Raw genomic sequence first — 22,129 nt, forward strand, 5'->3', positions numbered from 1 at the left:
TTTTGCAATGCAAAATTTAAAGGGAAAAATACCTGCTGTATATAGATCAATTTTCAAAACAATTTGTTCTTCTAGGTTTTATATTATGGTATATATTACAAAACCACAATGAAAAGAAAATTCATTGTGGACCCACAACACCCAAAAAAGATTAGACTTACAATTTGTTCTTTCTGAAATGAGAAGATGTGTCCAAAGTTTTGACTGGGAGTGTAAAAAAGTATAATTAAATCATGAAGTCATGAATCCATCAAGACATAACGGATGGCCTTTACACAACAATGTTACATAAATGTGCTTAGCATTAACAGGAAAGAGTTTAGCGATTGTTTCGGTTGTATTTACATGCTCCTTCCTATAGTAAGCTTCATTCTTGCTCCTTGATCAGCTGAAATTCAAATATGCGATCTAACTACATCAGAGTTCATTTCAACCAAGCCGAGAACTACGTCTTTATGCAAACCAGATTTAGGGTTGGGGTTTCATACTTCTTGTTTCAAATCTCAGTCCTCCTAATGCGTGCATCTTACTTGGTCAAGATAACCAAGGACCCACATACCTCAATACTGCCTAATAACTAGCACCTCAGTCTACAACTAAAACAATCTGACACTGAAACTCCAATTTACCTTTGTTGTGTCGTTAGGAGAGGAACTGGCTGTATTCTCATCCACAGCCTGAGATGGCACCATGTTGGATTTCTAAGGAAGAAGCATGAATAATGAATGGCAGTCTTTGGGTCTAGCCAAGATGAATACAGTCCTCCTAATGTCTGGACCTGTCCAGTTGAGTAATACACAGGACCCGTGTGTGTATGCACAATTGCCAGAGTAACTCTCATTGATCTGAATTAATTTCTAAACTCAGTCCTCCTAATGTCTGGACCTGTCCAGTTGAGTAATACACAGGACCCGTGTGTGTGGGCGCACTTGTAGGTAGAACTCAGTTGTTTATACTTCCTGTTTCAAATCTCAGTCCTCCTAATGCGTGCATCTTACTTGGTCAAGATAACCAAGGACCCACATACCTCAATACTGCCTAATAACTAGCACCTCAGTCTACAACTAAAACAATCTGACACTGAAACTCCAATTTACCTTTGTTGTGTCGTTAGGAGAGGAACTGGCTGCATTCTCATCCACAGCCTGAGATGGCACCATGTTGGATTTCTAAGGAAGAAGCATGAATAATGAATGGCAGTCTTTGGGTCTAGCCAAGATGAATACAGTCCTCCTAATGTCTGGACCTGTCCAGTTGAGTAATACACAGGACCCGTGTGTGTATGCACAATTGCCAGAGTAACTCTCATTGATCTGAATTCATTTCGAAACTCGGTCCTCCTAATGTCTGGACCTGTCCAGTTGAGTAATACACAGGACCCGTGTGTGTGGGCGCACTTGTAGGTAGAACTCAGTTGTTTATACTTCCTGTTTCAAATCTCAGTCCTCCTAATGCGTGCATCTTACTTGGTCAAGATAACCAAGGACCCACATACCTCAATACTGCCTAATAACTAGCACCTCAGTCTACAACTAAAACAATCTGACACTGAAACTCCAATTTACCTTTGTTGCGTCGTTAGGAGAGGAACTGGCTGCATTCTCATCCACAGCCTGAGATGGCACCATGTTGGATTTCTAAGGAAGAAGCGTGAATAATGAATGGCAGTCTTTGGGTCTAGCCAAGATGAATACAGTCCTCCTAATGTCTGGACCTGTCCAGTTGAGTAATACACAGGACCCGTGTGTGTGGGCGCACTTGTAGGTAGAACTCAGTTGTTTATACTTCCTGTTTCAAATCTCAGTCCTCCTAATGCGTGCATCTTACTTGGTCAAGATAACCAAGGACCCACATACCTCAATACTGCCTAATAACTAGCACCTCAGTCTACAACTAAAACAATCTGACACTGAAACTCCAATTTACCTTTGTTGCGTCGTTAGGAGAGGAACTGGCTGCATTCTCATCCACAGCCTGAGATGGCACCATGTTGGATTTCTAAGGAAGAAGCGTGAATAATGAATGGCAGTCTTTGGGTCTAGCCAAGATGAATACAGTCCTCCTAATGTCTGGACCTGTCCAGTTGAGTAATACACAGGACCCGTGTGTGTATGCACAATTGCCAGAGTAACTCTCATTGATCTGAATTAATTTCTAAACTCAGTCCTCCTAATGTCTGGACCTGTCCAGTTGAGTAATACACAGGACCCGTGTGTGTGGGCGCACTTGTAGGTAGAACTCAGTTGTTTATACTTCCTGTTTCAAATCTCAGTCCTCCTAATGCGTGCATCTTACTTGGTCAAGATAACCAAGGACCCACATACCTCAATACTGCCTAATAACTAGCACCTCAGTCTACAACTAAAACAATCTGACACTGAAACTCCAATTTACCTTTGTTGCGTCGTTAGGAGAGGAACTGGCTGCATTCTCATCCACAGCCTGAGATGGCACCATGTTGGATTTCTAAGGAAGAAGCGTGAATAATGAATGGCAGTCTTTGGGTCTAGCCAAGATGAATACAGTCCTCCTAATGTCTGGACCTGTCCAGTTGAGTAATACACAGGACCCGTGTGTGTATGCACAATTGCCAGAGTAACTCTCATTGATCTGAATTCATTTCTAAACTCAGTCCTCCTAATGTCTGGACCTGTCCAGTTGAGTAATACACAGGACCCGTGTGTGTGGGCGCACTTGTAGGTAGAACTCAGTTGTTTATACTTCCTGTTTCAAATCTCAGTCCTCCTAATGCGTGCATCTTACTTGGTCAAGATAACCAAGGACCCACATACCTCAATACTGCCTAATAACTAGCACCTCAGTCTACAACTAAAACAATCTGACACTGAAACTCCAATTTACCTTTGTTGCGTCGTTAGGAGAGGAACTGGCTGCATTCTCATCCACAGCCTGAGATGGCACCATGTTGGATTTCTAAGGAAGAAGCATGAATAATGAATGGCAGTCTTTGGGTCTAGCCAAGATGAATACAGTCCTCCTAATGTCTGGACCTGTCCAGTTGAGTAATACACAGGACCCGTGTGTGTGGGCGCACTTGTAGGTAGAACTCAGTTGTTTATACTTCCTGTTTCAAATCTCAGTCCTCCTAATGCGTGCATCTTACTTGGTCAAGATAACCAAGGACCCACATACCTCAATACTGCCTAATAACTAGCACCTCAGTCTACAACTAAAACAATCTGACACTGAAACTCCAATTTACCTTTGTTGCGTCGTTAGGAGAGGAACTGGCTGCAATCTCATCCACAGCCTGAGATGCCACCATGTTGGATTTCTAAGGAAGAAGCATGAATAATGAATGGCAGTCTTTGGGTCTAGCCAAGATGAATACAGTCCTCCTAATGTCTGGACCTGTCCAGTTGAGTATTACACAGGACCCGTGTGTGTATGCATACTTTTCAGTATAGCTTTTATTCATTTAATACTATTTATACTTATACTGTACTATTTACATTATACCTTGCTTCTCCATGGCCAGTTGGAATCACCATAGTTATAGGTGATTTCTTCTCCTGGACCAATATCTTTGATTGCAAACAAACAGAGATGGGGCCTTCCATCCACTCTGGTAACTGTCATTTTACTGTTTGGATTCACATTATCGTCATTTACAAGTCTGCCAAGTGAGCCGTCCTCTCTGGTAGCATCAACACTAAAACAAAAAGTATACAATAACAATTACACTCTGTAAAGAAAGTCATTAAGTATATTAGGTTGTAGAACGTCTGAATAACATTTTAATATTCAATTCAAAATATTATTTGAATATTATAATTTGTAAACCTCATGTATTTTATCCTTTATCAAAGCAGTTACATACCATAACTGTTTTCCATTGAACTTGAAATCAAATATGAAAACCTTGAGTGCATCATGGTAAAGTTTCATTCGGTTTTCTTGTTCCTCTTTAGTTATGATTTGTCCTCTGTACTCAAAAAGAAAATCTCCCTTTTGAAATGACCGACAGCTGAACACACCGCGACCTAAAGACACACATCAAAAACAAATTGGGCAATAAACTATAAACCATTTAATTAAAATCCTTCTTGTTTTTAAATATGTTTTTTATTTGATTATATTGTATTATTTATTTTGGAACATGTAACATGTTCATAATTCCTTGGGGAAAGACAAGGAAAAAATAGAAATATAATAATAATAATAATAAAACAAGTATAATTATATTCGTGATTATTAATTTTCTCATGCATGGTATGCTACAAAAAAACTACAAAAAACATAAAAATTTCTATTTTGAGAAGCTGACTGCATTCTTTGGAATCAACTCACCTTTAAATGAATCAATATACCTCACATCAAATCCTGCCTTGTCTTCACCTAAGGAGCAGTAATACCTAGCATCTTGTATGGGATTTATTTTAGCTCTCCGTGGCCTTGTTGCCGCCATCCCCTGCAAAGATCAGGTATTAATGACTTTAGAAATAACACATTATACTACAAAATGTATGTAGACATAGAAATAAACAGATCGAAAAATCTATTTATGTTGGGGAGAGCTCCCCTAAAGGTTCCAAATATCTGTGTTCCTCCTATCTTGTATCACTGTGTGTCAGAGGCTGCATGCCCTACCTGTGGAAGTTCTGTTTCGTATATTTTATTTGGTCTAAGGTTACTGCAAATCTTAATGAGTTAATTTTCATATCCACATTTCCTTAACCTTTTATATTTCTTAAAGTTATAAATTAAAATAATGATTTAGTATGGTTGAACAATAAGCATATTTGTCCTACAGTTTTTGTTTTATTTGTAAAATATTTTCTGAAAACAGATCTCACTAGTTTTAAAACCACAAGTTTTGTGATGCTAAAACCAAAATTAATCAAACCAACAGCAACAGAATGTCAAACTTTTGCTACTAGCATGCTGGCTAGCTAAACTGTCAAAAATTAGATGCTTTGGTGTATCCGAACGTAATATAATAACCTATATTACTTTGCTTTATTGGATGAATATATTTATATAAACATCATGTGTAAGGGAATTTGTATGGTTCTCACCTGATCTTCCACGAAAGCAGTAAGATAAAAGCTGTCTCATTAAATCCTCATGTCGTGCACCTGAACTCTTTAGTGTCCTCTTCTTCTTCTTCTGCTCTTTAAATGTTCATGGTGGTTGGCAACCAGCGTAGATGTACATTAGCGCCCCCATAGTGCTGAGGAGTGGATATCATTGGCCAAGAACAGTGGATTAACACTGGGATTCTTGCAAATAGAATGCTATGATGTAATAGAGTTAAATTGCTCTAGTGCATTCTGACATAACTCACTTGGAATATGTAGACTTAATAATACTGTATAAAATGTAATTTTTCCAAAAGACTGATATTTATGCTTCTAAATTTTTAAAGAATGAAACAAAAGTAGTAAATGGGGATGATGAGTTTTAGTAACAACTTCAAAGTTATTTGGCTAAAAGAGTTTTAAAATTCAAATAATTAACTTGGACCAAAAAGGCATATTATTGCTACAATGAGATTGGTGAATAAAAATAGATTAGACCACAGATATTTAAGTATTGCAGCAATACAATTAATTTTCATGACCTTAAGTGTTTTTGTGATGCTTTCTTTTTCTTTTTAAATAGTAAAAACTCATGACATAATTAGGACAAAGTTTATAATGAAATAGAAAAATCTTTATTATTGTGGCTGGTCTGGGATGCTGCTGCAGGTGAGATGGACTCACCTGCATTGTATCTACAATCTGTTACAGCAACCGTATAATTATTGTAATTGTTGGACAGCGCGAGGGAACGACCGGCTCAGGTGAGCCACAGGCTGGTGCGCTAGCGGGATGGGGGTGCCGCTGGAAGCGTGGGCGGTCCCTGGAACCACCTCGTCACCAGCGCCGCTAGATCTACAGGCGAACGCCCAGGTAGTCACTTCCCCGTGGCTGGGCTGGGGCGCTGATGCTCCAGGCCTATTCCCTCGCTTGCTCATGGAGGGGGGGGGAGGTGGCTCCTCGGTCTTAGTCGGGGGAAGAGGGTATGTGGCGGGGCGTGTTCTGCGATGCCGCTGCATGTGAGATGGACCCACCTGCACGGCATCTATAATCCCACCACGCTGGCTTAAAACTTGTGCTCTGCTTGTGGTGTTGTTTGTGGTGATGTGTACGGCAGACACAAACATACCTTCCCACCCTCATACACACAACCACAAACACTCGGCCCTCACCCAACGTGGACACAGACATAAATGGACACTGTACACACAATCACACTCCCCAAACATTCTCTACATCCCAGGTCCAGGTATTCTTGCCCCGGAGGGGGAACTCATACCCAGACCCAGATGTTGCCCTCCTCCCTGAGGTGGAAATCAAGCAGACCGTCCCCGGCTCCGCAGTGGCAGGGGGCCGCTGCAACCCAGGCCTCGATCAGATGGCCAATTCCACCTTCAGGCCCCCCCGCCCTGACGGCTGGCAGAGAGTGGGGCTCTGTGAAGACCCCATGCCTCCCTCCGCTCGCTCATATGTAGTGTTGCTGCGTGCTGTTCTAAAGTGCATTTAAAACACGGGAGGAGATGTCATCTGTTCTTTTGATATTCATCAGAACCCTGGCTGCAGCATTTTGGATCAGCTGAAGACTTTTAGTTGCATTATGTGGACTTCCTGATAGTTAAGAGTTATAGTAATGCAGCCTTGAAGTAACAAAGGCATCAACTAGTTTTTCAGCATCACTCCTGGATGGGATGTTTCTAATTTTAGCAATATTACGGAGGTGGAAGGAGGAGACCCTAGAAACCTCTTTCATGTCAGATCTAAATGACATGTCTTTGTCAAAAAATAACACAGAGGTTCTTTGCTTTATTACTGGAGGCTAATTTAATGCCATCCAGATGAAGGGACTGACCAAGTAATTTGTTTTTCTGAGCTTCTGGTCCAAAGACAACTTCTGTCTTGTCGGAATTCAAAAGGAGGAAGTTTGAAGACATCCAGGTTTTTATGTCTTCCAAGCATGCCCGTAATCTTTATAACTGATTAGGTTCATCAGGATTTAGGTGTGCATAGCTATGGAAATTTATCCCATGCTGTCTAATGATTTTACCAATAGGGAACATATATATAGTAAAAAGGATCAGTCCAAGTACAGAACCCTGTGGTGTACGCCACAAGTAACCATAGAGGTTGAAGAGGATTTATCATTTACGTAAACAAACCTTGAGTCTGTTGGACACGTAAGATTTAAACCAGCCTAGTGCTGTTCCTTTGATCCCTGCAACATTTTCAAACCTTTCTATGAGAATATTGTGATTGAATGTGTCAAAAACAGCACTGAGGTCCAGTAGAACCAGAATGGTCACCAGTCCATTATCTGAGGCCATGAGAATATCATTAGTAACTTTCACCAGAGCTGTTTCAGTGCTATGATGAGCTCTAAAGCCAGATTGAAACTCTTCAAACAGGTCGTTATTGTTTAAGTGCTAACACACCTGATTGGCAACTATTACCTCAAGAATTTTAGATATGAAGGGAAGATTAGATATAGGTCTATAGTTCATTAAGTTGTCTTGATTAAAAGAGGGTTTCTTAAATAGAGGTTTAATTACAGCAACCTTAAAATCCTATGGTACGTATCCATTTTCTAAAAATAAATTCATTATATCCAAAACTGGAGCAACAATTAAAGGAAATACCGCTTTAAATAGTTTGGTTCGGGATTAGGTCTAACATGCAGGTATGTATGTAGACCATGTCTACATACCTAAATGTCATAGTTCAGCTGTGTGCAGGCAGGAACGAGGAAAAGGACCCAAAATGCAGACTCTCGGAAGACTGGAGTGAAACTCAAAAACGGCAGCTTTATTGCTGGTTGGAAAATAAGAGACAATACAAAACTAATCCACGGGGAGACACACAGCACAGGATTAGTGCCGTTTACGACGCGACAGGGAGCACAGAAAATACAGGGCTAAAATACACAGGGCATAACGAGGGGAATGAGAGGCAGGAGGTGAACACTGGTGGGAGACATCAGGGCTAACGAGACCAAGGAAGCAAAACTGAAAACACTGACATGAGACAAAGGCTGTATCCCAATTCAGGGTCTGCAGCCTTAAAGTACGCAGCCTCAACGATCCTCAAAGGCTGCGTACTCAAAGACCGCTAAGGCCGGAAGAGGCTTGTGAAATGGGACGGTCTAGTCTCCATCGCGCTGCCCAGGTTGCCTAGCAACCATAACACCAATCGCTGGAAACGTTTCATACAGTTTTGTTTGACAGAAATGAAAGAGAACATATTTTGTTTGTGTGTTTGTTTCTACACGAGCTGTGTGTGATTTAATAAGTATCTGAGGCTGAGACCACAGGACTGTAAAACATGATTGTTGGCCTTCATATTTGTACTGCAGTCATTTAAGATTAGCTAGTAAATAACAATTAGCTAATGTTGTTCATGAGACTAAAGTCAGTGTAAATATGATATGGCCAATATTATAGTTATTATATTAATCATCATAAGCCATTACAGCAGTGAGTTTGAACTCTCAAATCAAATCACTTCTACAGCACATGTGAGTGAAATTCATGTGAGTGAACTCTGTGTCAAATATAGTCATGTAAGGTTTGGTTCCAGTTACGACCCGATTGCTTCAGCCCATAAAGTGATTTCTTTAGTCTATACACCAGTTTATTAGTCTCACTTGATTCTGTCTCAAAACCTTCTGGTTGTTGTATATATATTTCTTCATTTATTGGTGCGTGTAGATAGGCGGTTTTTACATCCATCTGGTGAACCAACATATCATCCTGAACCACTTTCTGCATCAAAACTCTCACACTCGATAAATTAGCAGTCGGTGAAAAAGTCTCCTCATAATCAACTCCTTTTGTTTGACTAAAACCTTTAGCCACAAATCGAGCTTTATATCTGTCTGATCCGTCTGAGTTCTTTTTAACGGCATAAACCCATTTACCCCCCACTGCTTTCTTACCCTCTGGTAAAGTGGTTAAAGTAAATGTGTCATTCTCCTTAAGGGATTGAATTTCTTCATTCATCGCTTTTTCCCATTCTTTTGACTCACTTGACACAATAGCTTCACTAAATGATGTGGGTATTTCACACAACAATCTGTAGCAATAATCAACACTAGTTTGCATCTGTTCATTTTCACACTCTTTCACATCCGTGATATAATCACTCAAATAATCAGGTCTCTTTCTGATTCTGGATGGATAACGTGTAGCTCCAGCATCTACTTTATCCTCAGTTTTAACCTCGGACTCAGTTTGACTGCTTTCACTACCATCTGGAATGTCCTCATCCTTCGTCTGTTTGGGTTCACCATCTTTTCTGGATTCATAAACCTCATCTTCATACATCTGATCACTCTGTGTTTGTTGATCCATTGTCGCGGGATTTAGTATTTTTATCAATCTGTGCTTTTCAACCTTCCCGGTTTTTGGGAAATAGATCAAATATGCTGGACTATTTTTGTCATATCCCAAGAAAACACCTTTGTCGCATCTTGGATCCAGCTTTCCCCTATTTTGTTTATAAGCATAGCACAATGATCCGAATTTTTTCATTCTAGAAAGATCAGGTCTTTTTCCAGTTAACATCTTATACGCTGTCTGACCTGTGCGTTTGTTAAAACATCGGTTCCTAATCACTCCCGCGGTTTGTACTGCATATGGCCATAAAGACTTTGGCAATTCGCTCTCAACTAACATGCATCTCGCCATGTCAAAAAGTGTACGCCAGTTCCTCTCTGCTGTTCGGTTTTGATGAGGCGAATATGGCGCCGAAGTTTCCTGCCTAATGCCGTGTCTACTTAATAAATCTCTGAACTGACTGCTTGTAAATTCAGTTCCATTATCAGAACGAATGCACTTGATTTTCCCATATGACGCCACATCTGCAATAAATCTTTCAGTTGCTTGAGTTGTATCACTTTTGTGTTTCAGATTATATACAAATGTTGCACCTGAATAATCATCAACAAACGACAAAACAAACTTAAACCCTTCTTTAGAGTTTGGCGTAATCGGACCAGCCAAATCCGTATGTACCAACTCTAATGCTGCCCTGGCCTTTTCATCCGGTTCTCGGTTCCTAGTTTGAATAAACTTCCCTTGTATACAGGCTTCACATTGCATATTTTTGTTGATTTTACCCTTAATTTCCATTCCATCAACGACATTTTGCAGATTTTGAACATCCTCATAATTACAGTGTCCTAGGATTTCATGCCACGTTTGCATATCAAAACATCCATTACATTTATCTTCAAACTCTTGCACAGTGTTTATAAAGAACAGTCTCTCGTGTTCATATATAGGGAATTTTGTTCCATCAACATGTTTAAGAAAACTGTCCCCGTGTTTGAAAACCACAGTGGCTCCGTTACTAGTAGCTGCTTTTACTGACAAAATGTCCTGTGGGAACGATGGAATGTAGAGTGCTTGTTTCAATGTTACCTTGTGGCTGCGTCCTTTACTGTCGATCATACTTATCTCAGCATCTCCTCGCCGCTTTGCAGCTCCTCTGCTCCGCCTTCCGTCAGCCAACTCTACACAATGAGCCTCGGGTTGAAATGTGTCATCAAAAGTCTTAAAACTCTCGATCTTCGTGAAGATATGTGACGTCGCTCCCGTATCCACCAATAGCTGGTTATTCAGCATCTCTTGGCCGCCGTCCGGGACCCTCTGGGGTTTGGAGCCCGTCTTGAACGCGTAGTCCTTCTCCACGACCCCTCTCGCTTCATCCCGTCTTAGCTTCCTTCTACAGGTCGCATCTTTGTGTGTACTACTCCGGCAAAAACTGCACCATACTCTAGATCGGCACGTTCTTGCAGTGTGTCCCTTTAGTCGAAAATTTAAAACACACAATCTCATTATTCTTTGATCTTCGGTCATCTGCTCGCCATGAAGTAGAATCCTGGTCTGATTGCACTTTTGTCCTCATTACGTTGTCATTAGTTATAGCCACACGCATTCGCTCGGTTTCTTCATAACTTCTGAGTTTTACTTTAAAATCTGAAAATGTGATTTTTGCTTCACTCTGTGTAACGTGCACAATCAGGGGTTTAAACGTCTCTGGTAGACCTTTCATTATCATTGCGATCAGAAGTCCATCAGTTAGTGACTCACCCGCATTTTTTAACGCTGTGATAATTGCTTCTGCTCGGATAATATAGTCCGTCACACTTTCATTCTTTTCATTTGTGAGAGAAGTGAGTTCGGTGTACAGACTTATGATCCTTGGCTTGCCCACTCCTGCATAATGACCTCTCAAAATTTTTAGGGCCTTCCGTCCGTCATCAACTGCATCTCTCATAACTAACGATAAACTTTTGTCATCCAGAAATTGTATCAACTCTGCATATGCTTCTGCATTTTTGTCATCATCTTCACCATCGGCTTCTTCATCACCCTCAGCCTTTAAGATGACATCTTTCAAACCTTGTAGTCTGAGATGACCAAGGAACTTCGTTTCCCATATCTCATATTTCCTTTCATCTCCATCAAATTGCAAACGGGAATATCGACTGCCCGACTCTGCCGTGCGTCTGCTCATGATGCACAAAAACGCTTACTCACTCAATCGTGCCAAACTTTTAACACCTGCCGGTAACTTGCGCAGCGGAAGCGTGCTGGGCCCATAACCTGTTAGCAGAGCTGCTCTGGGCCACGTCATGGCATAATATTTTTGAGGGAGAATAAAAAGTCAACACACATATCTTATTTCTGATGGAGGACTCTGCCACTACACTTCTCCAGTCCATTCACAGTAGTCGTTGCATGGTGAGACATGGATAGGAAGTGGGCGGAGCCTTTTACCGTCATTTTATTGTGACGCAAAGTACAAACACCTGTGGACACACAATCCAACAGAAACGTTTCCAGCGGTGAGTATCATGGTTGCTAGGCAACCTGAGCAGTGCGACGGAGCCTAGACCGTCCCATTTCACAAGCCTCTCACTTCCGACCTTAGCGGTCTTTGAGTACGCGGCCCTTGTGGACTGCTAAGGCTGCGTATTTTAAGGCTGCAGACCCTGAATTGGGATACAGCCACAGAGACAGAACACCAAACCATGATAACCGAAACATGGGAAAATAATAATCAAAACTGTACACTAAGAAAGCAGAACAACAAAGCATGGAGCAGCAAAAAACCAAAACACAGACAGCAATAAATACAAAACACACAGTGAAGGGAAAGGGTGAACACAAGACCCAGGGAACACAGATAAACGTGAAGGCAAGAGGACCTAAAACAGTGAATAAAAAATAACCACAAACTCAAAATGCTGGGTCGAGAGACCCAGGACCATGACACCTAAATGCATTGAGTTGCCACTATGTGATTGCCCAATTAGTGAGTAGTTAACGAGCAGTTCGAGGTGTACCCAATAAAGGTCACTCTTTTTTACATTTGTTTTAGAATTGCAATATCCTCTTTACACAGGGCCAGGAAAGCATTTCCCCTTGAAAAATAAGATAATAGAAAACAACCTATATTTGTATTCACTCAGGTTCTCTTCATCTAATCTGATAACAGATAAATGAGAGAACAAACCAAAAAATAAATAACTTATCAGTCAAATACTTTTTCATACCACTTTGTAAGTACGTAACTGTATTTACTTAGTATAACTGTGAATAATTACACAAAACCTTAGTGTTTCATATAAAAGCAAAGCTTCATATGTCTTCTTTCCAACAAGGTAAAGCAGGCTTTTATTACAATTAAGTTCAACATACAGTGGTTCATTTGGTGTGGTCATTTTGGAACATTTACCAGTTATCTAACCCACATGTGAATTGGAAGGACTGTGTAAGAATTGGCGGGACAACTACACACAAGCCTCATTATTATTCACACATGTGTGAATATTCATGAGGTCCTGCTATTACACACGCTACCACCAGGGACACTCTTGGTGATACACAGATTTAACACAAAATCAAGTTTATATGTATTAAACCGACATCTTGATTTTTTTGTTTTTTTAGGGTTAGTGGACCAATAGAAACCACTCTACGTTGTTAGATTTCAGTCAAAATTAGCAGGACACCGCCTCTGTCCTGTTAATTCAAAATGTCCTTCTAGTGTGGTGTGTATTCAGACGAAATGTCCAGCTAATACATGTTTACCAACGCACACACACACACATACATGACTTTGCCGGTTTCAGCTGAAACAATTTCAGTGTTTCAAACCATGTTCCAGGATTTTTCCTTCACCATTTATGAGGTTTCAAGAAGAAGATAAACGACAGATATGAATGTTTGAAAAAGTTATAGATGAAAAGATGAAAAATACTCAAAGGATAAATTCAATTGGTTTATTGTTTTATGAATAAGTTGAAAAAGAAAAAGTTAAACAAGTAAATAATGAAACAAGGTAAAATGAAGTAAGAACAAAACGTCAACAAGTAAATAATGAAACAAGGTAAAATGAAGTAAGAACAAAACGTTAACAAGTAAATAATGAAACAAGGTAAAATGAAGTAAGAACAAAACGTCAACAAGTAAATAATGAAACAAGGTAAAATGAAGTAAGAACAAAACGTTAACAAGTAAATAATGAAACAAGGTAAAATGAAGTAAGAACAAAACGTTAACAAGTAAATAATGAAACAAGGTAAAATGAAGTAAGAACAAAACGTTAACAAGTAAATAATGAAACAAGGTAAAATGAAGCAAGCACAAAAAGTTAAGTAAATAATGAAACAAGGTAAAATGAAGTAAGAACAAAAAGTTAAGTAAATAATGAAACAAGGTAGAGGAGAGAAAACCCCAACAATCCCCTCTGAGCACGCACTAGGCGACAGTGGGGAGGAAAAACTGCCTTTAAACGGGCAGAAACCTCCGGCAGAACCAGGCTCAGGAGGGGACAGTCAACTGCCGGGACTGGTTGGGGAGGTGAACAGAGGTGGAGCAAGACGAGGCTACACCTGCTGAGGAAGCAGTAGAGTTCCTCCTCCAGGGCCAGCGGAAGCGTTTGTTCTTCTTTTTCATGCAGTTTTCTACAAGAGCTTTTTTTTCCAGGATGAGGGTTCTCAACTCATCGATGGTTTCTTTGTTTTGTTTCTCAAGCTTCTTGCACGTTTTCTCCACCTCTTCCAACGTTGCTTGTTTTTCTTCAAGCTTTTCCCTGAGCTCTTTGGATGTTTCCTCCTGCATTATCTTGTCCTTGTGCATGTCTGCGTTTCTTTGTTGTACTTCTTTGTACATGTCTTGTAGCTCCTCATTTCTTTTGTGGATATCTTGGAGCGTACGCTGCAGGTCGTCATGTATGTTGTCTTGTTCTTGCTTTTGCGCCTGCATTTCAGTGTGTTTGCGCTTCAAGTTGTTGTATTCCAACAATATCCCCTTAGTGAGCTCGGAGTTGTTTCTCGCCATTTGCTCCATCCTTTTCTGCATGTGCGAGCATTGTTTGTCCAGTTTTTCTTTTTCCCCTTCTAGTTGCTTTTTCTCGTGAAGGTGGTCTTTATTTTGGCGCAGAGTATCATCCACCTTCTCTTTCAGCATTCTGTATTTTTCCTCCGTGACTTTGAGTTTGTGCTCCATGTCTCTTTGCTTTTTCTCCTGTTCTTCCTTCTGTTGGAGGATTTCTTTATTTTTTTTCACAGCTTCATCGAAGTTTGTTTGGAGCAGCCGATTCATTTGGTCCATATATTGGAGATCCCATTCTGTCTTCTCAACAGTAGCTTTGCTGTCTTTAAGCTGGTTGGACATCTCCTTTAGTTCCACGCTCTTTTGCTTGTTTTCCTTAATTAGGAAGACAATCTGCTCTCGGGCTTGTCCAAACTTGATTCCCCAACCCTCATTAATAATATTTATGTCGGGCTGGCGTTTTTGTCTTTCTTCCAGGTTCTTATTTTGCGCTTCCATCTGTCTACACTTCTCCTCCAGTTGAAGTTTCTCTTCTTCAATCTGTTGAATTTTATTCTGGAGGTGGTAGTTTTCCTTCTTACTGTCATGTAATGCCCTTTGGACGGCTAAGAGGTCATTTGGGGAAATTGGCCGGCCACGACAGGAAGGAGAAGCGGCGTAATCTTTTTGCCTTGGTTGGTGTCTTGTTGGATACATGTTGAAGGTTGTACACGACAACTCTGAAAAGGTTTCCAAAAGTTTCTGTGGTGAACGTGTGAAGGCTGCAAACACAAATGCTGCGAAGACACGAACTAAAAAACTGCTGTGTGTCACCCCTGTTTAAGGAAAAACTTCAAAGGATCGTGTAGTGACATCATAACTCCGTGAGCCAATGAGATTGTCATGTGACATTTTGGAATGGGGATATTTTTTTTTAAACCGTTTTCAAATGTAACTTAATATTTGACTGTTTCTTAACTGACCTGTTTAGCTGATTAAGAAATGAATTGAAACGAGCATCACTAACGTTATATAACAGACAACAGAAAAAAAACAGTTTTTTTTACTTAGAAAAAAACAGTTTTTTTTCTAAGTAATAGAGGTATAATACATTTTTTAAATTTTTTTTTTAAATTATCCTACTTTTTATAAGAGGGAACATTATTTAAAGAATATGTATTTAATTGGAAAACTCTCTATTCGTCTAAAGGCTATAACAAGAAAGGTGAGCTTCCTGCTCAAAAATGAAATGACCAAAATAAATGGAGCATTTCTCTGCAATTACAAAGTCTGTGTAAACAATCTTGGTTTCAAAATAAGGCTAATGCTGGTGAGATGTCATCACAGGTGTAAATATTACTGCAGATGTTACTATGTCAAAGTCTCACAACTGTCTTATGTTTATTTATGTAGGCAAGACCTACTTTTCACTTTTTTGCTTTGCTATATGTTCTTGAGTGTATTAGTTTGCCAGCAGCACGAACATGTACTAGTGTCAATAATAATAGTACGGTGGATTAGAAAACCTGCTCACAAGTTGAATAAACACCCAGGATTGTTTCATCATTTTCATTCAAAACCAATATTTGAGTCAAAATGAGAAAGTTGTTTGTGCTGTCTGATGAAGAAGAAGCAAAATAAAGTGCAGTTTTGATGTAGATGATGTTGTATACAAACTAGAAGAGGAAGATAGTAGGATCTCTGTATCATGCTTTGTCACTTTGTACCATGTAATTCTTTCTATTTCCACCAGGGGGTGTTTTCAGAGGTGGTAGGTGGTAAAAGAAGAGGTCAGCAGGAAGATGGCGAAGAGCGACCAAAGACCAAGAAAAAGAGGCAGTCAGGCAAAGATGAAGAGTATTATATCCCTTACAGACCTAAAGACTTTGACTCTGAGAGAGGGTGAGGCATTAAACTGTTGCATCTGTTTCTTTAAAAAATGTGAATGGCTTTGTGTTTTATGCTGTTTTGTCCTGTATTATGCGTCGACAGGTTGAGTCTCGGTGGAGAGGGCAGTGCTTTTGAACAGCAGGCCTCTTCAGCTGTCCTTGATCTCATGGGAGATGAAGGCGATCGCCTTAACCAGCAGAAGAAAATGATGAAATGGTACAAATTTCCCTATGTTTGACTCAGTATCCACCAAATGGTCATTTCAAACTATAATTTAAAGTCTTTTTTCCCCCTTCTTTTTTTAGGGACCGTAAGAGGAAGCGTTTTGTGAGAGAAACGGGAAAAGAAGACCAGAAGAAGAAGATCAAAACAGACAGCGGTCAGGTTATCAGTAACAAGAAGAACAGGAAGAACTTGTATCCTTCCAACAAAAAGCTTCTCTGTGTGCTGCTCTCAATGACCCTCTTCTCTACTCCTATGATAATATTAAGCTGTACTGTGAAGATGTTGTATCACTTGACAACATGTCAGTTATGAGGAGTGAAGGAAAAAATACAAGATTGATGATACAGGATCTGGATCAGATGGAGAAACAGGCGGAGGAGGCAGGAAGCCAGCAAGAGGTAGGAAGGCATCAAAATGAATAGCACAAACATGTTAAATATAGACCATCAGCCACCATGTTTTAACTCAACTCTAAAGGTAAATACTTCAAGTCCCTCTTCCAGCCTTGCGAGCTATAACCTCCAACCTCTTTGTTGTGTCGTGCCTCTCCCAGGTCGTGGCCGTGGCCGACGAGGTCCAAACGTACAGAGCTCCGGTGACCACAAAGCACGCTCGGAGCTGAAAACAAAGGATCAGATCATGAAGCAGCGCAAGAAAAAGCAGAAGCACCAGTTCCTGCAGGGCGGGGGGATGAGGAAGCTCCGCTCCAAGAACAAAAAGTGGCTCGGAGAAGTTAAAAAGTCAGGTTTTGGAAGGGGTGGCCATAAGAAAGGCAAGCTGAGGAAGAAACTGGGAGGAGGACAGAGGGTTGATGGTGTGGAGGACATCACGAGGAACTGGGTGATAAGCGTCAGAATCATCTGAGAACATCACCAAAGATTTTCCTGGCGCTTTGTGTGACTGTAGATTAAGGAGAAAATCATTTGTGAATCTTTACACTGCAGAAATGCACGTCACTTCTTCCTTGATGGCCTGCTGAACTCTGCGTTTGCCACAGAGTTATGTTTAATTATGATCCACTAACCTGGATTTACTACTTGTAAGCATGTTGGCAGTCTAATAAAAGTGTTTTGGAGTACTGAAATATGTCTTATCAAAATGGTAAAATACAGATATTAAATATTGTGTGCTTAATTTGCAGTTAGTTTCAAAAATCGTCTCGCCCATCTTTTCTTAAAATAAGAGGTGCTCTATAAAAATGACATTAAATTCTGTAAACGTGCTCTATTTGCAATTATTTATCATTACTGTTGTCCAAGTGGTCTCATTTCAAAGTTGAAAGCGAGCATCGGAACGGGCAAGAAAGGCGACTTTTAATTGACTTTGAATGTGTTGTGGTTACTGATATCAGATGGGCTGGGTTGAGAAACTGGCTTAGAATTCCTCTTGCCTTCAGCATGGCCACGCCCCTCTGACTTCTGCAATCAACAAGGCATTTTTACCCAGGGAAATGTTTATTTCGCTTTTCAGTTTGGACTGTTCTCTGTAAATTCCTGAGAAAATTTGAGAAGATCAGGAGTGTCTGAAAAACGTAAAACAGCCCATCTGTCACCAACAGCAATGCTGCCTTCAAAGTCACTTAAATCACCCTTTTTTTTTTCTGGCATGTGATTGGCTGATTAGATATTTGCATTCACAAGCAGCTGAATAGGTTAGTGCAGGGGTCAGCAACCTGCGGCTCTTTAGTCCTTTTAGTGCGGCTCTGCGTGGTTTGGGAAAATAAATTATTTTTTTAAGTAATTAGCTGAAGTGTATTTTATTTGTGTTAGTTCTTTTTTAACTTGTAGTTCTAAATTGGAAGATTACTGTGATATTGAAATGAAATATAAATATAAAATTATATTCTATTAGTTTTTGAACGCTCAAAATAAGCGTCACACTTGCGGAAGCCGATATACCCGCCGAAACGCCGTGCATTTATCGAGACTTTCAACCCCAGGTAGGCTAATTATCAATCTTCGGATCCACATTATGTCAGCAGCTCCACCGTGAACTATGTTAAAAACAAACACCGCTCACGCCTCACAGATGACAGCTTACAGTCCTGCGTAAAGATGAAAGTGACTTCATACAGCTCCGATTTGCAGACGCTGTGCGCAGAGATTCAGGAGCAGAAGTCCCATTGTAAACATATCACGGCAGACCCAACGATGTTTCCATGAACACGCTTTACAGCTTCTCTTTATTGACCACTTTTCACACACGGTTGCTGTATGCATACAGCCGGTGTTAAAGCTCACAGCCCGACACATACCAACACAACAGCATAGAGAGCACAGACGTTAAGGCGCCGAGGCGTGATCGCGGGTGCCGCTCAGGTGCGTCCGCCTCCCCTGCAGCGGCGCTGCAGACCACGCCCCGCCACACACATTAACCAGGTAAAATACATATTGTCAGGGTTCCTGGGTCGGTGACCCAGTGTTTTCAGTTTTGTTCATGTTCATATATATATATAGCATATAGTAAAGAATGAATATGTAAACGACAGCTGTTGACATTTTTTAAAAATGAATGAAAAAGCATATTTAAATAATCAACATACATGATTTAAATATAAACACACACGTGACAAGAGACAGAACGTGTAGAAGATATATGCAGAAAGAGCTTTCAGTGGTCAGCTGATAACATGATATCTAAAAAATACATAGCTCATTTTCCTGTCTGTTAGTTGGACATGCTAACCTGTTAACAAGCTCCTATATTCACCCATACAGTTTGTAGATCATTTTGCTAAAATAGGTAAAATCTCCACTCTTTCAGGGCACTAATAGGCTAAAGGCATATTACAAAAGGTCATTCATGTATTCACAGATTCTCTGTAGTTATTCTGCTGCTCATTCACCTGTAAAAACCACACCAATCATTATTTCAACAGCCTTTTTATTTTGGAACAAAAGCATTTGACGATATGACTTACAGGACGTTACCAAATTCATGAAGCTATATTTGTGAGTTTATTTATCAATATCAGTTTAATGTAAACAGACTGATGTAGTAATAGACAGTAAAATGTTGGTGCGTGTGTAATATATGAGCGTTTATGTTTCTCTACATGGGTAAAAGTACTCCATGTCGCCCTCTGGTGGTAGCAACCAACTATGAAAAGAATGGATGTTGGATCTTAACTAAATGATAAAAAGTTTTATTACTTTGTATTACTTTCTTTAGTTTGGTAAAATTTACAGTTTTAATCCCGTAAGAAAATAAATCACTATCATAGAGAGGGATATTAGTAATTCGTTTGTTAATAACACTTTGTTTGTGTTTGCTAATGTTTCGACAGGAAAATGGTTTTCTACAAAGTTGTTTCATGTACAGAGTAACACACACACACACACACACACACACACACACACACACACACACACACGTATGACTTTGCCGGTTTCAGCTGAAACAATTTCAGTGTTTCAAACCATGTTCCAGGATTTTTCCTTCACCATTTATGAGGTTTCAAGAAGAAGATAAACGACAGATATGAATGTTTGAAAAAGTTATAGATGAAAAGATGAAAAATACTCAAAGGATAAATTCAATTGGTTTATTGTTTTATGAATAAGTTGAAAAAGAAAAAGTTAAACAAGTAAATAATGAAACAAGGTAAAATGAAGTAAGAACAAAACGTCAACAAGTAAATAATGAAACAAGGTAAAATGAAGTAAGAACAAAACGTCAACAAGTAAATAATGAAACAAGGTAAAATGAAGTAAGAACAAAACGTTAACAAGTAAATAATGAAACAAGGTAAAATGAAGTAAGAACGAAACGTTAACAAGTAAATAATGAAACAAGGTAAAATGAAGCAAGCACAAAAAGTTAAGTAAATAATGAAACAAGGTAAAATGAAGTAAGAACAAAAAGTTAAGTAAATAATGAAACAAGGTAGAGGAGAGAAAACCCCAACAATCCCCTCTGAGCACGCACTAGGCGACAGTGGGGAGGAAAAACTGCCTTTAAACGGGCAGAAACCTCCGGCAGAACCAGGCTCAGGAGGGGACAGTCAACTGCCGGGACTGGTTGGGGAGGTGAACAGAGGTGGAGCAAGACGAGGCTACACCTGCTGAGGAAGCAGTAGAGTTCCTCCTCCAGGGCCAGCGGAAGCGTTTGTTCTTCTTTTTCATGCAGTTTTCTACAAGAGCTTTTTTTTCCAGGATGAGGGTTCTCAACTCATCGATGGTTTCTTTGTTTTGTTTCTCAAGCTTCTTGCACGTTTTCTCCACCTCTTCCAACGTTGCTTGTTTTTCTTCAAGCTTTTCCCTGAGCTCTTTGGATGTTTCCTCCTGCATTATCTTGTCCTTGTGCATGTCTGCGTTTCTTTGTTGTACTTCTTTGTACATGTCTTGTAGCTCCTCATTTCTTTTGTGGATATCTTGGAGCGTACGCTGCAGGTCGTCATGTATGTTGTCTTGTTCTTGCTTTTGCGCCTGCATTTCAGTGTGTTTGCGCTTCAAGTTGTTGTATTCCAACAATATCCCCTTAGTGAGCTCGGAGTTGTTTCTCGCCATTTGCTCCATCCTTTTCTGCATGTGCGAGCATTGTTTGTCCAGTTTTTCTTTTTCCCCTTCTAGTTGCTTTTTCTCGTGAAGGTGGTCTTTATTTTGGCGCAGAGTATCATCCACCTTCTCTTTCAGCATTCTGTATTTTTCCTCCGTGACTTTGAGTTTGTGCTCCATGTCTCTTTGCCTTTTCTCCTGTTCTTCCTTCTGTTGGAGGATTTCTTCATTTTTTTTCACAGCTTCATCGAAGTTTGTTTGGAGCAGCCGATTCATTTGGTCCATATATTGGAGATCCCATTCTGTCTTCTCAACAGTAGCTTTGCTGTCTTTAAGCTGGTTGGACATCTCCTTTAGTTCCACGCTCTTTTGCTTGTTTTCCTTAATTAGGAAGACAATCTGCTCTCGGGCTTGTCCAAACTTGATTCCCCAACCCTCATTAATAATATTTATGTCGGGCTGGCGTTTTTGTCTTTCTTCCAGGTTCTTATTTTGCGCTTCCATCTGTCTACACTTCTCCTCCAGTTGAAGTTTCTCTTCTTCAATCTGTTGAATTTTATTCTGGAGGTGGTAGTTTTCCTTCTTACTGTCATGTAATGCCCTTTGGACGGCTAAGAGGTCATTTGGGGAAATTGGCCGGCCACGACAGGAAGGAGAAGCGGCGTAATCTTTTTGCCTTGGTTGGTGTCTTGTTGGATACATGTTGAAGGTTGTACACGACAACTCTGAAAAGGTTTCCAAAAGTTTCTGTGGTGAACGTGTGAAGGCTGCAAACACAAATGCTGCGAAGACACGAACTAAAAAACTGCTGTGTGTCACCCCTGTTTAAGGAAAAACTTCAAAGGATCGTGTAGTGACATCATAACTCCGTGAGCCAATGAGATTGTCATGTGACATTTTGGAATGGGGATATTTTTTTTTAAACCGTTTTCAAATGTAACTTAATATTTGACTGTTTCTTAACTGACCTGTTTAGCTGATTAAGAAATGAATTGAAACGAGCATCACTAACGTTATATAACAGACAACAGAAAAAAAACAGTTTTTTTTACTTAGAAAAAAACAGTTTTTTTTCTAAGTAATAGAGGTATAATACATTTTTTAAAAATTTTTTTTAAATTATCCTACTTTTTATAAGAGGGAACATTATTTAAAGAAT

The 22,129-nt window shown here is 39.9% G+C and overlaps 2 protein-coding genes across 2 annotated transcripts; one reads left to right on the forward strand and one right to left on the reverse strand.

Annotated features, from left to right (window-relative positions):
* Nucleotides 1-367: 367 nt before the first annotated feature.
* Nucleotides 368-5,453, reverse strand: LOC146628998 (uncharacterized). Its single transcript, XM_085357097.1, has 12 exons — nucleotides 5,040-5,453; nucleotides 4,312-4,432; nucleotides 3,842-4,004; nucleotides 3,481-3,673; nucleotides 3,224-3,295; nucleotides 2,863-2,934; nucleotides 2,395-2,466; nucleotides 1,927-1,998; nucleotides 1,566-1,637; nucleotides 1,098-1,169; nucleotides 630-701; nucleotides 368-388 (listed from the first exon to the last, which is right to left on the reverse strand). The coding sequence occupies exons 2-12, from the start codon at nucleotides 4,427-4,429 to the stop codon at nucleotides 368-370; spliced, it is 999 nt and encodes a 332-aa protein (XP_085213223.1). The 5' UTR covers nucleotides 4,430-4,432; nucleotides 5,040-5,453.
* A 10,080-nt stretch (nucleotides 5,454-15,533) lies between these two features.
* Nucleotides 15,534-17,338, forward strand: LOC146628999 (ATP-dependent RNA helicase DDX54-like). The gene is made up of 5 exons (XM_085357098.1): nucleotides 15,534-15,584; nucleotides 16,113-16,261; nucleotides 16,352-16,465; nucleotides 16,555-16,775; nucleotides 17,028-17,338. The coding sequence occupies exons 1-5, from the start codon at nucleotides 15,534-15,536 to the stop codon at nucleotides 17,336-17,338; spliced, it is 846 nt and encodes a 281-aa protein (XP_085213224.1).
* Nucleotides 17,339-22,129: the final 4,791 nt, after the last annotated feature.

The sequence above is a fragment of the Diplotaxodon limnothrissa genome, linkage group LG7 (genome assembly GCF_057381915.1).
Source record: "Diplotaxodon limnothrissa isolate DT_005_m linkage group LG7, D_limnothrissa_male_GT1.1, whole genome shotgun sequence".
Taxonomy (NCBI): Eukaryota; Metazoa; Chordata; class Actinopteri; order Cichliformes; family Cichlidae; genus Diplotaxodon; species Diplotaxodon limnothrissa.

Bases quoted from the DNA above. Each gene is read 5' to 3' on its own strand.
- LOC146628998 (XM_085357097.1), bottom strand. From the start codon at position 4,429: ATGGCGGCAACAAGGCCACGGAGAGCTAAAATAAATCCCATACAAGAT. The intron at 3,296-3,480 runs GTATAATGTAAA...CTTCTTCCTTAG, and splicing joins ACTGGCCATGGAGAAGCAAG to AAATCCAACATGGTGGCATC. The intron at 2,935-3,223 runs GTAAATTGGAGT...CTTCTTCCTTAG, and splicing joins CTCCTAACGACGCAACAAAG to AAATCCAACATGGTGCCATC.
- LOC146628999 (XM_085357098.1), top strand. From the start codon at position 15,534: ATGTATTTAATTGGAAAACTCTCTATTCGTCTAAAGGCTATAACAAGA. The intron at 16,262-16,351 runs GTGAGGCATTAA...ATGCGTCGACAG, and splicing joins GACTTTGACTCTGAGAGAGG to GTTGAGTCTCGGTGGAGAGG. The intron at 16,466-16,554 runs GTACAAATTTCC...TTCTTTTTTTAG, and splicing joins CAGAAGAAAATGATGAAATG to GGACCGTAAGAGGAAGCGTT.